Source organism: Capricornis sumatraensis, chromosome 4 (genome assembly GCF_032405125.1).
Source record: "Capricornis sumatraensis isolate serow.1 chromosome 4, serow.2, whole genome shotgun sequence".
Classification (NCBI taxonomy): domain Eukaryota; kingdom Metazoa; phylum Chordata; class Mammalia; order Artiodactyla; family Bovidae; genus Capricornis; species Capricornis sumatraensis.
The window spans coordinates 93,684,088-93,699,772 of record NC_091072.1 but is presented as its reverse complement, the minus strand read 5'-3'; the positions used below and the strand labels follow the sequence as shown (position 1 = coordinate 93,699,772).

At 35.0% G+C, this 15,685-nt stretch overlaps 1 protein-coding gene across 1 annotated transcript in view; it reads left to right on the top strand.

Moving 5' to 3' along the window:
- Nucleotides 1-15,685, top strand: part of TBK1 (TANK binding kinase 1) — a 43,781-nt gene that overhangs the window by 23,035 nt on the left and 5,061 nt on the right. The window contains exons 8-20 of the mRNA XM_068970252.1: nt 561-740; nt 3,228-3,424; nt 4,287-4,345; nt 4,742-4,833; nt 6,311-6,412; nt 7,673-7,751; nt 11,745-11,866; nt 11,965-12,041; nt 12,631-12,670; nt 13,467-13,568; nt 13,698-13,794; nt 14,689-14,795; nt 15,019-15,090. Coding sequence (XP_068826353.1) covers nt 561-740; nt 3,228-3,424; nt 4,287-4,345; nt 4,742-4,833; nt 6,311-6,412; nt 7,673-7,751; nt 11,745-11,866; nt 11,965-12,041; nt 12,631-12,670; nt 13,467-13,568; nt 13,698-13,794; nt 14,689-14,795; nt 15,019-15,090 — 1,326 coding nt within the window. The remainder of the gene's footprint in view (nt 1-560; nt 741-3,227; nt 3,425-4,286; nt 4,346-4,741; nt 4,834-6,310; nt 6,413-7,672; nt 7,752-11,744; nt 11,867-11,964; nt 12,042-12,630; nt 12,671-13,466; nt 13,569-13,697; nt 13,795-14,688; nt 14,796-15,018; nt 15,091-15,685) is intronic.

Below are 15,685 nucleotides of genomic sequence, written 5' to 3'. Positions count from 1 at the left end.
AGAGGAGCCTGGCGGGCTACAATCCATGGGGTCACAGAGTCAGACAAGACTGAGCGACTAACACAATCAAAGATTATTCTTAGTTTAATTGGCATTAATTGATTGCTAAATGATTATAGTGATTTTCCTTCTTGAAGAAGTGTGCTACAAAAGGCATATGAATTCGGCATAAAAAATTAGGTGTTGGAGTGACATATTGAAAGGACATTCATGACCCTGAAGTTAAACCATTATCCTCATGACCACAGGGTTCCAGTCAACTGATCTCACCTGGATAGCCATGTATATACAATGTTAGGATGTTTGGAAAAGTGAGAAAACTAGGGAAGGAGAAAATCAAAGAAAATAACATGTAAAAGCCAACATAAAAATACCATAACCCCTGGTTCATTGACAAGTAATATTAAATCAAGGTTACCTGGCTTTCCAAAAAGTTGGTAGATTTTTTATGATTTTAAATTAATCTTATCTGATAATAGTAATAGTTCCTTTGATTTGTTGGTAAATATTATGATTTTGTACTTAGATTCTTCATGTAACTCTTTTCAATACTATTTTAGGGGTCTTCAAGTTCTGCTTACTCCTGTTCTTGCAAACATCCTTGAGGCAGATCAGGAAAAGTGTTGGGGTTTTGACCAGTTTTTTGCAGAAACTAGTGATATACTTCATCGGATGATAGTTCATGTTTTTTCACTACAACAAATGACAGCTCATAAAATTTATATTCATGGCTATAATACGTAAGTACCTCTTTATATTTTTTCCTGTATCATGATGTTGTATAATAGTTATGTATCTTCACGAATCAGGTGAAGAAATAGATGCTTCAGCTTCATCAGGTGTACCCATTTCTGGGTAGAAAGTGTTAGAAAATGTTTGAGTGCTTAGTAAATTACTTTTCACTTATCTTTGAAGTAAAAGGATTAATTTTCTAAAATTTACAAGTAAGCTAACTTGTTCTTAAACTACAAATTTTACAAGACTATTTTCCTTTATGTGCCTTCTTTCAAATTACTTAACCACATAACTGCAATTAGCATTTACTAATAAATGAGCCAGGTTTTATTAAGAGTATTGTCCTGTCACTTAAAATATTAAAGCATGAGTCTTAAAGATAGTTTGTGTAATTATTTGCATATGTGGCCTAAAGCCCTTGAGTGCTGGGGAAAGACCCATTCCTTTTATCTTAAAAAAACAGATTATACCTACATGATAAAAATCTACCCGTGTGATAAAACTACATATAACTAAATCACACACACCTTTACATGTGGAACTAGGGAAATCTGAATAAGATATGTGGATTATGTCAGTATCAAGGTCCTGATTATAATAGTGTACTATACTTATGCAAGATGTTACCATTGGGGGGAAACTGAGTAAAGAGTATTTAGTGTCTCTCTATACAATTTCTTTCAGTTACACATGAACCTACAGTGATCTCAAATGTTTCTTTTAAATGAAAGTGGAAAGCATTACACCCATTCTATATGCCTTAGTTTCTATTTTAACAAGACTCTGGTAGCAGTTTTGATGCCTCATGAAATTAAAAAAGAGACTTTCACTGGTTATGTATTAAGGAATAAAGTCAATTAGATGGAATAAAACTTTAGACATTTTGTCTAATATCTGTATCCAATAAGGGGCTTCCCTGGTGGTGCAGATGGTAAAGAATCTGCCTGCAGTGCAGGAGACCCGGGTTTGATCCCTGGGTCAGGAAGATCCCCTGGAGAAGGTAGTGGCTACCCACTTTAGTATTCTTGCCTGGAGAATTTCATAGACAGAGGAGCCTGGCAGGCTACAGCCTCTGGGGTTGCAAAGAGTCAGACACGACTAAATGACTAACACTAACTAACATTACAATATTATAAACATTGAAAATAATATAAATAGAATGAATAATATTAATAACATTAGGTTCAGTTTAGTTCAGTCGCTCAGTCGTGTCCGACTCTTTGCGACATGAACCGCAGCATCACCAACTGTATCGCCAACTCCCTCTCCATCACCAGCTCCCAGAGTTTACCCAACCTCATGTCCATTGAGTCGGTGATGCCATCCAACCATCTCATCCTCTATCGTCCCCTTCTCCTCCTGCCTTCAATCTTTCCCAGCATCAGGGTCTTTTCAAATGAGTCAGCTCTTCGCATCAGGTGACCAGAGTATTGGAGTTTCAGCTTCAGCATCAGTCCTTCCAATGAACACCCAGGACTGGTCTCCTTTAGGATGGACTGGTTGGATCTCCTTGCAGTCCAAGGGACTCTCAAGAGTCTTCTCCAACACCACAGTTCAAAAGCATCAGTTCTTTGGCACTCAGCTTGCTTTATAGTCCAACTCTCACATCCATACATGACTACTGGAAAAACCATAGCCTTGACCAGATGGACTTTTGTTGGCAAAGTAATGTCTCTGCTTTTTAATATGCTGTCTAAAATATATTGATCATTTATATTTTGGTGCTTAATAGCCTGAATAGAAATGTAACATAGTTAGGTGTTGGCCACTATTTCATTGTAAGAGTATATGTGTACATAGAAAGCCCACCTGAGCCCAAGCCAAAAATCACAGCAGGGGCTTTTTGGCAGAGAAAAATCACAACATTGCTGCTGGAATGTTGATTTGTTTCTTTTTTTCATGGATCTCTTTAGGGAGAATCTACCTTTTCCCCCAAAACATCATTTTGAAAATACCTGACTTTATTAGCTTATTTAACACATATTATATACTCATGTTGTAAGTGATGTTCTCAATTCCTTATATATTTAAGTCATTTAGTCCTCACAACAGTTCTGTGAGGTGAGGACTGTTACTCCATTCTGTAGATAAAGAAACACAGCACAGAGAAGTTAAGTAGTTTAAGGTAGTAAGTAAGTGGTAAGCAAACAAACTGAAATGAACCCAGCTGTTCTGACTCCAGTCAGTGACCTCAAACTGTCTTCTGTATTGGCTCCCGTTTATGAAATATTAAGACTCCTGTAAATTGCACATATCCAATATAGGTGTCCAGACATAAAAATGTCTTCGAATTGACTGCCATATCGACAGACTGTGTGGATTTTCAGTTTAGTAGACTTTATAGTGTCCACATCAACCAAGCAGCATTTCTGTGGACTGGTCATGATCTAAAGTTTTACTGAGAAATGGATGTCGTGGCACTGGTTTTAAAAAAAATTTTTACCTCTCATTTTATCCCAGTTATGTTGTCCTTTTCGATTTTTCTCAAACAGTGCTACTGTATTTCATGAACTGGTATATAAACAAACCAAAATTATTTCTTCAAATCAAGAGCTTATATATGAAGGACGACGTTTAGTTCTAGAACCTGGAAGACTGGCACAGCATTTCCCTAAAACTTCTGAGGAAAACCCTATCTTTGTAGTAAGCCGGGAACCTCTGAGTACCATAGGATTGATATATGAAAAAAGTAAGTTGGGATTTTTCTTGTTGTTCTTACTAGCCATTAAAAAACAACAACAAACTGGGAAATCCCTGGTGGTCTAGCGGTTACAGCTCCACACTCTCACTGCTGAGGGCCTGGGTTCTGTCTCTGGTTGGGGAAATAAGATCCCACAAGACACGCAGCGCAGCCAAAGGGGGAAAAAAAACCCCACAAAAATGATTGTCATCTTCATAAAGTTGATTAATGATGACATTAATGTGGAACTTTTGTAAATATTAAAATTTGTAAGTTAATCGAATGAGCAGTAGTAAAATTTAAAATCCTCATAGGTAGCAAGATTTGACAGTAAACATTTTGTTTATAAAATGGTGAAATACTTTGTCATACATGTTTTACTGTAGCTCTCTGCTTTTAGTATTTTACTAACCCTCAGAATAACCTTTTGTATCATAAATTTCAACAAATGTTTATTGTTTCCGGGGTGAATAGGACCCTTTGCCAGACTTTGGAATCTAAGAATAATTAACTATATTTTGGAATCTTTTAAGTTATTAATTCTGATGGTGCAAAAAACTTACCTGGATTTTTACATTTCTATTTAGATCTTTAGGATTTGATTTAGATTTAAAGAAAAGCATTGAACTTGTTATGTTGGAATATATTTAAGAAAAAGAGGTGAAACTCCTTAGAAGTAGTGCAGGTAGTAATTTGCTAAAGAATGAGCTTTTTTTTTTTTAAACCAGAAAAAGAACGTTAAAGAGTTTTATGACTAATGTTTAATTTAAAGGTAATTTAGAGGTTAATGTTTAATTTGGAGGTTGATGTATAAAGGATAAAATAATGCATTTTTTATTTCTGATTTTAACTATTTTATTTCATATTTCAGTTTCCCTCCCTAAAGTACATCCACGTTATGATTTAGATGGGGATGCCAGCATGGCTAAGGTTAGTATTTAATTAAATTACTATTTAAACATCTGAATTAAAATTATCAATAACGGAAGCAATAAAAAGTGTATCTTTATATATACCTGTATAGCTTAGGAAATTATTCATTTAGATTGTTATCCATTACAAATTGTCTCATGTTCTCTCTTCATTATATCTTTTCTTGAACTCATAAGAAAATGTTCTCCATTGAGACAATGCATGTTTACCATTGCTATATTAAGGATGAAATGTTTATTGCAGTTATATCTGTCCTTAGCTTTTAGGAACTAGTAGCTTTATCCTGTTTTTAATGATAAAAATAGGAATGTTTCAAAATTTTTATGTGAAAGTTTTTCTAACCCTATACCACAAGTTAGCACCAGATATTGACACTTGGTATTTCTTCATTAGGCAATGACAGGAGTTGTGTGTTATGCCTGTAGAATTGCCAGTACCTTGCTGCTTTATCAGGAATTAATGCGAAAGGGAATACGATGGTTGATGTAAGTAATGGATTGAAATTTGAAAATTGATCTTCACATAGGCCTCACTAAATAACTGATCATCTCTTCATGGGTACTTTACCTCTTGAGACTAGGTAGGGTCACGTGCATAATTTTTACTATAGTACATTTGTTTCACATTTAGTTTACAAAACATTTAGCAGCTTTTTTTTTTCTTTAATTTTATTCCTACAAAATATAAGACAGGACCAATAGTATCTGAATTTTAAAATTTTTTAAAATTAAATTTTAAAATTTAAAACAAATCAGGAGAAAATGGGACTTCCCCAGTGGTCCAGTAGTTGGGACTCATGCTTTCACTGCTGTGGTCCCATGACCCTAAGGAGTGTTTTGTGGATGAGTGTATATATCCTCACAGAAGTGGAGAATGAATGGTCTCTTAAAAATCATGACTCTAGTTCTATACAACGTCATTTGAAGCTTTTGGATTTTATAGACACATAATAATGGACTCATGGTGCTCCTGGGCTTTAATGCTTATGACAGTTTATATATACCCAACTCACACCTGTCCTTCCCCTCTCGCAAAAACATACATGAAGCGTTTCATCATTCTTGTTGTGCTGTTTTTTCTAAGAAGAAAAAAGTATAAGCCTCTTTTTTTTTTTCTGTCACCTTTATGTTAAACCTGTCATTTATGCTTCTAATATTTTTTATGTGTTCACATACCCAATTTGTAAACCTGTGCTTTTCTCTTTCCATTAAGAAGCCTGTTTATTTTTGCTAAATGGTTTCTGGAAAAATCTAAATGTTGACTTCATTCAGTATCATAGCATTGTTACTAACAGCTCTTGTTTTTTCCTGCTCTTTTCTGTCCAAGTCACAGCTCTATGAACCTTTCATTTCTTTACTTACTAGTTTTTAGTTCAATAAGTCATAAGAAAATAGTTTTTCATGTAGACCACTATTGGCAAATATTTTCAAATAGTAAATATTTTAGACTTCATGGGCCACAAGTTTTCTTTGTTTTCATTTTGTTTTTTCAAACTTTAAAAATGTAGATACTCTTTTTAGCAGAAACAGGCATCAGACCTTAGTTTGCTGACTTGATATAGATCAGAAGCTCTTCAGTTATATACTATGTTACCTTAGAGATCATATTAATTGATTTAAAGTATAAATCAGACAGTAGTCTACTATGAACAGTAAAAATTAATTCTGGTGGTATAAAATGTAATGCTGTTCAGCTTATTTGTGTGGTTGAAGGTTAATTTTTATTCCTTAGTGTAATTTTAATGCCTTAGATTTACAAATTATTGACCTGGTGATGGTTTGTGCCCTGAATAAGTGTTACAGAGATGCTTTCAGTAATAAAAAGGTAATTGGCTTTCATAATATATCAAGACTATTAAGAAGTTTGTCTGAACGGAAGGTAGTACAGCAGTGTAATTAGTGAAAGACAGCAGCAAATAAATAATTCCCTAGATAAACTAATAGGAATATTATTATTTTTTAGAGAATTAGTTAAAGATGACTATAATGAAACTGTTCACAAAAAGACAGAAGTTGTGATCACGTTGGATTTCTGCATCAGAAACATTGAAAAAACTGTGAAAGTGTGAGTAGATTGCCATCTTACTGATAATGGTTAAAATGTTAACTATTATTCCACTTCTGTTTAATTTGTTTAGTTATTGTTAACATGATATAGCATGCCATGCAAGTCTTTCTGTTAAGGGACAACCTTAGATTAAGTCGCTTCCTCACAAGGGCAGAAATGTCCAGTTGTCTCAGTAAGAAATGAATACCATCTCCTTGGTAGCATTTTCTCCTTCCCTTTGAAAAGGAAAAGGAATCTGAAATAGAAACATTTCATTTTTTTACCTTGCTAAGCAGACACCTCTGCATAGGAAATATAAAACCTGTAATCAAAGGAAGTAGGAAGTTATTCTAAAACTGCATTTTGAAAGTATTTTTAGAATTTTGGGATTATTCTTCTGTTTATTCTTCACTTCAGTCGCTCAGTCATGTTCAACTCTTTGCAACCCCATAGACTGCAGCATGCCAGGCCTCCTTGTCCATCACCAACTCTCAGAGCTTGCTCAAACTCATGTCCATCGAGGCGGTGATGCCATCCAACCATCTCATCCTCTGTTGTCCCCTTCTTCTCCTGCCTTCAGTCTTTCCCATTATCAGGGTCTTTACCAGTGAGTCAGTTCTTTGCATGAGGTGGCCAAAGTATTGGAGCTTCAGCTTCAGCATCAGTCCCTCCAATGCATATTCAGGACTGATGTCCTTTAGAATTGATCGGTTTGATCCCCTTGCAGTCCAAGGGACTCTCAAGAGTCTTCTCCAACACCACAGTTCAAAAGCATATTCTTCAGTGCTATATTAATAAGTTTATTCTTATTTATATTAGTATTTAATTGACTCTTACTTATTATTCTTTAGTTTACTCTTACTGTTACTTAGTTTACTCTTACTTATTCCTGAGAATGCATTTTGAAACACAGTGATATTTTAAACTGCCCTGTTACTAGGCTATACTACTTGTACTGCATAGGAAAAATAATAACTGAACCTGTATATACTGCTAACCTCCATTAAGTCAGAAATCAAGTATTTTGATGATTATCCTGGTGTAAGACTGAAGTAAAGTTGTCTTTTATAGTTTAATCTCTTAATCTTCACATTTATAAATACAAATATATAAAATTTCATTTTTACAGAGACATCAAGTTTTCTTGGAATTGTTTATTGTAGACTTTGCATTCAATATTCTGTTCTTAAATCGTTATGATAATAGGTCAAATATAATTTATGAAATATCTTTTAAAATCTATGCTCATTTAATTTTTCTGTACTTGTTTTTGTACAGATATGAAAAGTTGATGAAGATCAACATAGAAGCAGCAGAGTTAGGTGAAATTTCAGACATACACACCAAGCTGTTGAGAGTAAGTGTTTACAAAATTATAATAATTGTAGGTTCGTAGTCTATTCCTTTGGTGACAAGATTAGAAATGAACTGTCCTAGAGAGATGATGTACCTAAAGATCTCAGGAGAAATAGTAGCCTTTTCCCACCATAGAAAACTATTTATAATTATTTAAATACCCTTTACTGCTATGATGTTCTTCATGACATTTCCAAATGCCTTCTTTGTGTTAAGCCCGTTTCTCTCTCTCTCTTCTCTTCTCTCCCTCTCTGTCTTTAGAATTCACAGTGCTCTTATGTTGCTTTTGTGGAAATTAAAGCAAATTCATAAATGTAATTTGACATGCAGAATGTATAAACTTGTTTAGAAACAGATGCAAGTTAGGAAAATACCCAATCTTTTCTAAAATAAAAAGTAAGGAAAGATAGATTTGAGTTTTTCAAGGCAGTGATTTGTTTCTATAACTAAAAAAGAAATTAGGACAAAATCTCTCCTGAAAAATGCAATAGCATTTCAGGTAATCTCTGGATCTCTTATTAAAATGTGTGATAGAAGGACATGAAATTATATATTGAGAACTGACTCCTAATCCCAGATACGTCCCTGTTTACCCAACAATTTCTGCCTGGCTACTTAAGCAAGGCCTTCAATTCTTTGCATTCTCGCTTTTTTCTTCTTTAAAATGGGTAGTCTCTTACTCTGCTTACCTCACAGGTTATTGTACCAATTAAATGAGATAAATAAAAATGCTATATATACTTCTGCAAGCTTTTAGTATTTTAAGTATTCTTTCATGAAATGGATGTTAAAAGTTTTAGAACTTGCTATTATACTCCTTTTCTCTTTCCAAGTAGAAAATGTCAGAATGCATCACATATAAGGATATTACTAGTCCATGAAACTTTCTGTTCAGTTTTACTGTCTACACGTTAATGATACTGGGTTAAAACAAAGTGAGCTTCTTTCTATAGGTTATGATCAAAAAGTTTGAAAAATGTTTTATAGAATAGACATGAAAAGTCATAGAAACAGGAAATAGTTTCCCCAATATTTGTCCATATTAAAATATAGGCAGTCATATTGCTGTAAATGTTTTCTATTATTTTTTCTACTTTTGTGTTAGAACTTGATTTACCAGCTCATCTCAGAGCTTGACTTACCAGCTCTCAGAGCTTGACTTACCAGCTCAGAGCCCTCATGGCACTTTCAAGTGCCAGTGCCATTTCAGCACTTTGAATTGAAATTGTATGTTTTCTTTCATGGAGTCCAAAATGTTTCTCATTTTTATGACATTTTTGTGAGGACTTAGATTTCGTAGGAGAATCAAAGCATGGATGGTTAAAATATTCATGGAGTCTTACAAAGTCAGGGCTTTAACTTCAGGCCATTTATTTTTCACCAGATTTCAATATTTTTCCTCATACATGTGGAGTTGTTATGGTTCCTTTCCTAATGGAGACCTCAAAATTTTTTTCCACCATAAAAATAAGATACATAAGTTAGAAAAGGTTATGTATATACATACCAATCAGAAATGATTATTAAAAGTTCTGTTCAGTGTCCTGCAGCAGTGATTCTCAGAGTAATTCTTGAAACAGCAGCCTTACCTCACATGAGAGCTTGTTAGAAATGCACATTTGGGGGCCCCACCTGTTGAATCAGAAACGGATGGTAGGGCCCAGCAGTCAGTATTGCAAGCTCTCCAAAGGATTCCGATGCTGCTAAACTTTTGTCAATCACTGTTTGGTTGTCTTTTTATATATATTATTAAATTATTTTTTTCCATATGTATATACAGTTTTTTGTTTTGTTTTGTTTGACATTATAGTAAAGGCATTTTCCAGGTTTTTTTGGTTGGTAATACTACTTTTTATTATTTTTGACTGTACTTCAGCATGTGGGATCTTAGTTCCCCAACCAGGGGTCAGACCCACACAAACTGCTTTGGAAACGCAAAGTCTCAACCACTGGTTGGCCTGGAAGTCCCACTACTTTTTAAATAGACATTTAATAATATTACAGCCAATTGATTTATTATTAGTTTTATTTATTACCCCCCTAATGTTGGTCCTTCAGGTTGCTTGCTATTTCACACACTTTTGTGCTATAAAAAAATAACTTTGTCCATAAACTATTTTCCATATTTTAGAACTATAAGGTAACACATTCTTAACATTAGTGTTAAGAAAGATATAAAACATGAAAAGCAAGATATGTATTTGGCTATATAAGAATTTAAAATCTTTTTTTTTTTTTCGTTGGTCTGCTCCACATGGCCTGTGGGATCTTAGTTCCCTGACCAGGGATTGAACCCTGGCCGCTGGCAATGAATGCATGGAGTCCTAATTACTGGACTGCCACGGAATTCTCAAGATCCCTATATGTTAAGTGAAAAAAAAATGTTAAAGAACAAATAGATCGAGAAAATGAGATAAAGTGTTTTTTTTTTCTTTTTTTTTTTTTAAATCAACACAGCTCATGCAAATGCATAAAGTGAAGTTACTCAGTCATGTCTGACTCTTTGTGAACCTATGGACTATAGCCTACCAGGTTCCTCCATCCATGGGATTTTCCAGGCAAGAATACTGGAGTGGGTTGCCATTTCCTTCTCCAGGGGATCTTCCTGACCCAGGGATTGAACCTGGGTCTGCCGCATTGCAGGCAGACTCTTCACTGACTGAGCCACCAGGGAATTTTTTCCCTAACAAATGCATAAGGAAAACATTAAATCTGCAGTAAATAGACATAGAACAGTTAGAAATGATTTAAAAATGAGTAGATCTAAGTGAAACTCTTGGGGTAAAAAGTTCAACCCTGATAGTAATAGAAAATTGCCTATTAGGATAACAGTAAGATACCATTTTGTCTTTCAAATTAACAAGGTTTTAAAAATTATCCCTTCTCTCCAACCTTACCTCAGTCTTTTCCTGTCTCTTTTCACTCCGTGTCCATTTATTTCTCTGCCCATTTAAACAAATGAGCACACACATAACTCTGGGCCAGGCCTATTTCAGGCAGCAGAATAGCCACAATGACTAAGATCCCTGCACTCCTCGAGTTATGGGTGTTTGCAAAATACTCAGTTCTAACTCCCTGTCCTGAACTGGCTTAAGGCTTTATCTCCTTTTCCTTGCTGTGAGTGATGTTATGGGCTGGATTGTGCCCTCTAAAATGATATACTGGGAATTCTCTGGCAGTTCAGTGGTTAGGACTCCATGCTTTCACTGCCGAGAGTTATGGGTTCAATCCCTGGTGCAGTAACTAAGATCCCACAAAGCATACAGCACAGTAAGCAAGCAGGCAAATAAGTAAAGACTGTTTAATACCAATGCTAACAGAGTAGAGTGAAAAGGGCACATTTGTTACTAGTAGCTGCCTAAACCATCACTTAAAACTTCATTTGAGAAACAGTAATATGTATCAGGACGTTTAAAATATTCAAATATATTTATCCTCTAAGTCTAACCATCTTTTCTTTGTAAGTTATACAGATACTCAGATCTTTGGTAGACAAGTGATAAATTTATTAAGCTTAAAATGAACAGGGTCTTAGATGAGGTTTCTTTGCATTTTTTGTTTTTATGAGGACTTCCTTTTTTTAATCTCTAAACAGAGCACAATTTTGCATACCTACGTTTATACTTGGGGTTATGCTAATAATTCTCCTGTTTGATTTTCATGAGATAGGGTACTAACCGTACTTTGTAACTAAAGAAACAGAAGCGTAATTGAATGATTACAAGTATTTTGTGTGTTTTTTAAAAAGAATATTTGATGTAAGCAGTGTTTATAAAATGTATTCATACTCATGTTTTATTATCATATTGTCATATGATAATTGTCATTATCATATTGAATACAACCTAAGAAACTGTGTTTGCATTTAAAGGTAAAAATAATTATTCTGACTTTGAAGTAATCTTCAAAAGAAATACTGTTCAGCTCCATTGGCATTGTGATTTTCATACCTGATTTTTGGTAATCTGGATCTAAACACTTTGGTTTTATTTAGCTTTCCAGTTCTCAGGGAACAATAGAAACCAGTCTCCAGGATGTTGAAAGCAAATTGTCTCCAGGTGGATTACTTGCCGATACGTGGACCCATCAAGAAGGCACTCATCCCAAAGATAGACAGTAGGTTATAAGTGCATTGATAGTTTCTGCTCTTATTATTAAATGTCCTTTTTCACATTGACTCAATTAATTTATTTGGATTTTTCTTCCTAAAACAGTGTAGAAAAGCTACAAGTCCTGTTAAATTGCATCACAGAGATTTACTATCAGTTCAAAAAAGACAAAGCAGAACGTAGTAAGTAAAATTTCCCATTTGTTAATCTGATGAGTCAGTCCTACTGGTTGTAATTCAGTTGAATTATTTGCTATATTTAATAAAGATGTCTACATAAGTGATTTATTTCAGAGACTTGATTTCTGTAAGGAAAGAGGTTGAATGTATTAAAATTTCAACCTTTTGAGATTTCAAATCAGGGATCATGGTCTCTAAAACCTCTAGTGGCCATGCACGTAAAAGAGAGGAATGAGATTCGCCAGTGGAGACTGAGGGGAAGTAGAGAGGAGCCCCTCTCCGAACCTGCCCCCATCAGAAGGGGAGAGCCTTCAGATTGACCTAATTGTTTTTCCAGGCTTCCTAGATCTCAAGAGAAGCTAGAAATAGACTTTACTAGAAATATCCTGATTTTTAAATGTTGACTTTTTTTTTAATATTAGCAATATATAGACCAAACAAAAGAATTTGTGGGTTATATCTACCCATGGGTCACAAATTTGTAACATCTGCTTTAAACTCTTAAGCCTTTTGAAGTAATAATCTCAGAAAACAACTGCATGTGATTTTATGATTCTACATTTATAAAAGTAATATATATTTTTATTTTTAGGACTAGCTTATAATGAAGAACAAATCCACAAATTCGATAAGTAAGTGTCTAGATTATGGTTTTTTAATTATATTTATTTATTTTAATTGATGATTGCTTTACAATATTGGTTTGATTTCTGCCATACATCAGCATGAATTAGCCATAGGTGTACATATGTGTCCTCCCTCCCGCCTCCCATCTCCCACCCTTTCCCACCTCTCTAGGCTGTGACAGAGCCCCAGTTTGAGTTCCCTGAATCATAGCAAATTTCCATTAGCTATCTGTTTTATATGTTAGTATATATGCTTCCATGCTACTTTCTCCATTCATCTCACCCTCTCCTTCCTGTCAGATGATGTTTAATAATTTTGTTTGGTTATATTGTTAGTGAGATTCTTCTTGAAGTTGTGATTAATCACAATAAAAAATACATCTTGATATTGGCTTTATATAGAACTGTTACTGAATGTGCAGATATTTGAGGCCTGCTCACCTGGCTCCCTGGTTCAGAGGTTAGAGAGATAGGAGGATAAGGGGGACAGTCTTCCTCTGCCTCCTGTGCTCTGATTACAGAAGGACAGATACTAGAGAACATAGGTGAGGGCACACTTAACCACCTCTTTAACCTTAACCTCATTCAGTAAATATTTTTTGACCATTCTCCACTATGAACCTTCTTTTTCTTCTCTTGCTGCTATAATGTCCGTCTGAGAAACCTTAGGCGCTTTCTACTGTAAATATCCTAAACCCACAACAGTCGTTATGGGAAATAAATTTCATATATTTTAAGACTTTAATATTGGAAATAGAGACAGTGACATTGCTTTAAGCCTCTGATCATTTCTAAATTACAGGCAAAAACTGTATTATCATGCAACAAAAGCTATGACCCACTTTACAGATGAATGTGTTAAAAAGTATGAGGCTTTCTTGGATAAGTCAGAAGAATGGATGAGGTAAGTAAACTTTTGGGGGGGGCGATTAGTGGTTGGCTGCACAATATACAATCTAATCTATAGTACACATTTTAAGTAAGGGTAATATTTCCTTAGACTGCTGATTAATCGATTCTTTTTGGTTTTCAGAAAGATGCTTCACCTTAGGAAACAGTTATTATCCCTAACTAATCAGTGTTTTGATATTGAAGAAGAAGTATCGAAGTATCAAGACTATACTAATGAGGTATAGCTTCAAAATTATCTAGAAAAAAAGCCTTTTTCCTATTAGGAAAAATTAAAATTCTTGTCAGTTTATATCTGATAATGATTGAAAAGAGAAATAGGATATAATATGCTTGTATTCAGCTCCACTTGCTCATTTGTGATATATTTTTTTAATATACATAGTGTAACATTTAGCATTTAAATCATTTTTAAAAATATTTATTTATTTAGTCTTCCCTGGTGGCTCAGACAGTAAAGAATCTGCCTGCAACGCAGGAGACCCGGGTTCTACCCCTCAGTCAGGAGGCTCCCCTGGAGAAGGGCATGGGCACCCCACTCCAGTATTCTTGCCTGGAGACTCCCATGGACAGAGGAGCCGGCAGTACAGTCCATGGGGTGGCAGAGAGCTGGACACGACTGAGCAGCTGGCACGCCTGTGTGTGTGTGTGCCTGTGTCTGTCTCAGTTGTCGCAGGGGATCTCCCGTTGTGGTGAACACACTCTCTAGTTCTGGCACTCAGGCTCCCCGGTTGTGGTGCAGACTCGAGAGTGAGTGGGCTCAGTAGTTGTGGCTCCACAGCAGGTGGGATTATTAGTTCCCCAACCAGAAATCAAACCCATGTCCCCTGCACTGTGGATTGTTAACCAGTGGACCACCAGGGAAGTCCATGTGATACATATTTTGAGCCAAGTTTCAAGAACTTAGATGCTTTTAATTATAAAATGTCTAATAGATCATTTTTTATCATCTGAAAAGTTTTTTTTAAGAGTTTTAGTTTAAGTATTATTGATAGTTTTGAAATCACAGCATAAGGCTGTAACGGGCTTATTAAAACCTGTAACATTTGTTCCAAGATCTGTAGTAAGTATTCTCTTCTGTGATTGATGTGGTATTTTTGTTTTTAATGTTTTAGTTACAAGAAACTTTGCCACAGAAAATGTTTGCAGCCTCCAGTGGAATCAAACATACCATGACCCCAATTTATCCATGTTCTAACACATTAGTAGAAATGACTCTTGGGTAAGAAATTTATTATTTGGTAACTATAATGTTTCTATTTGTTTTTATTTTGTTTTACTTGCTCTTTTATTTTGAAATGTTTTATATTTGTTAGGAATACATTTGCTAATGTTATTTAATGGCTTAGATCAATCTAGAGAACTAAACATACTATAAATATAATCATAGAACATTTGCTTACTTTTTTTAAGCAGAGATGCTTTTATCTTTATTTTGAATATAGTATGAAGAAATTAAAGGAAGAAATGGAAGGAGTAGTTAAAGAACTTGCTGAAAATAATCATATTTTAGAAAGGTGAGTAATTAAAAAAATCATTCTGCCTGGTGACTATGCAATTGAGTGCATACATATATATCTATACTTGTATGTGTCTTCCTGTATCAATAGGTTAAGCAGTGAGAAAGGAGTATTAAAGGAGTATTAAGTCAGAACCCTTAGGTTTTGTGAATTTCATGATGCCTTTTAATGTTTGGGGTTGTTTGGATAAAGAAAAGATAATTGTGATTGATTTCACTTTATAGAAGCACTGGTTAATATTAGATTGGTGCAGATGTAATTGCAGTTTTGGGTCATGAATGTTAAATCATTATAACGAGGCTCAAACACATCTTTATTAGTCAAAATGCTGCTGCTGCTAAGTCGCTTCAGTTGTGTCCGACTCTCTGCTACCCCATAGACAGCAACCCACCAGGCTCCCCCGTCCTGGGATTCTCCAGGCAAGAACACTGGATTGGGTTGCCATTTCCTTCTCTAATGCATGAAAGTGAAAAGTGAAAGTGAAGTCGCTCAGTCGTGTTCGACTCTTAGCGACCCCATGGACTGCAGCCTACCGAGTTCTTCCACCCATGGGATTTTCCAGGCAAGAGTACTGGAGTGGGTTGCCATTGCC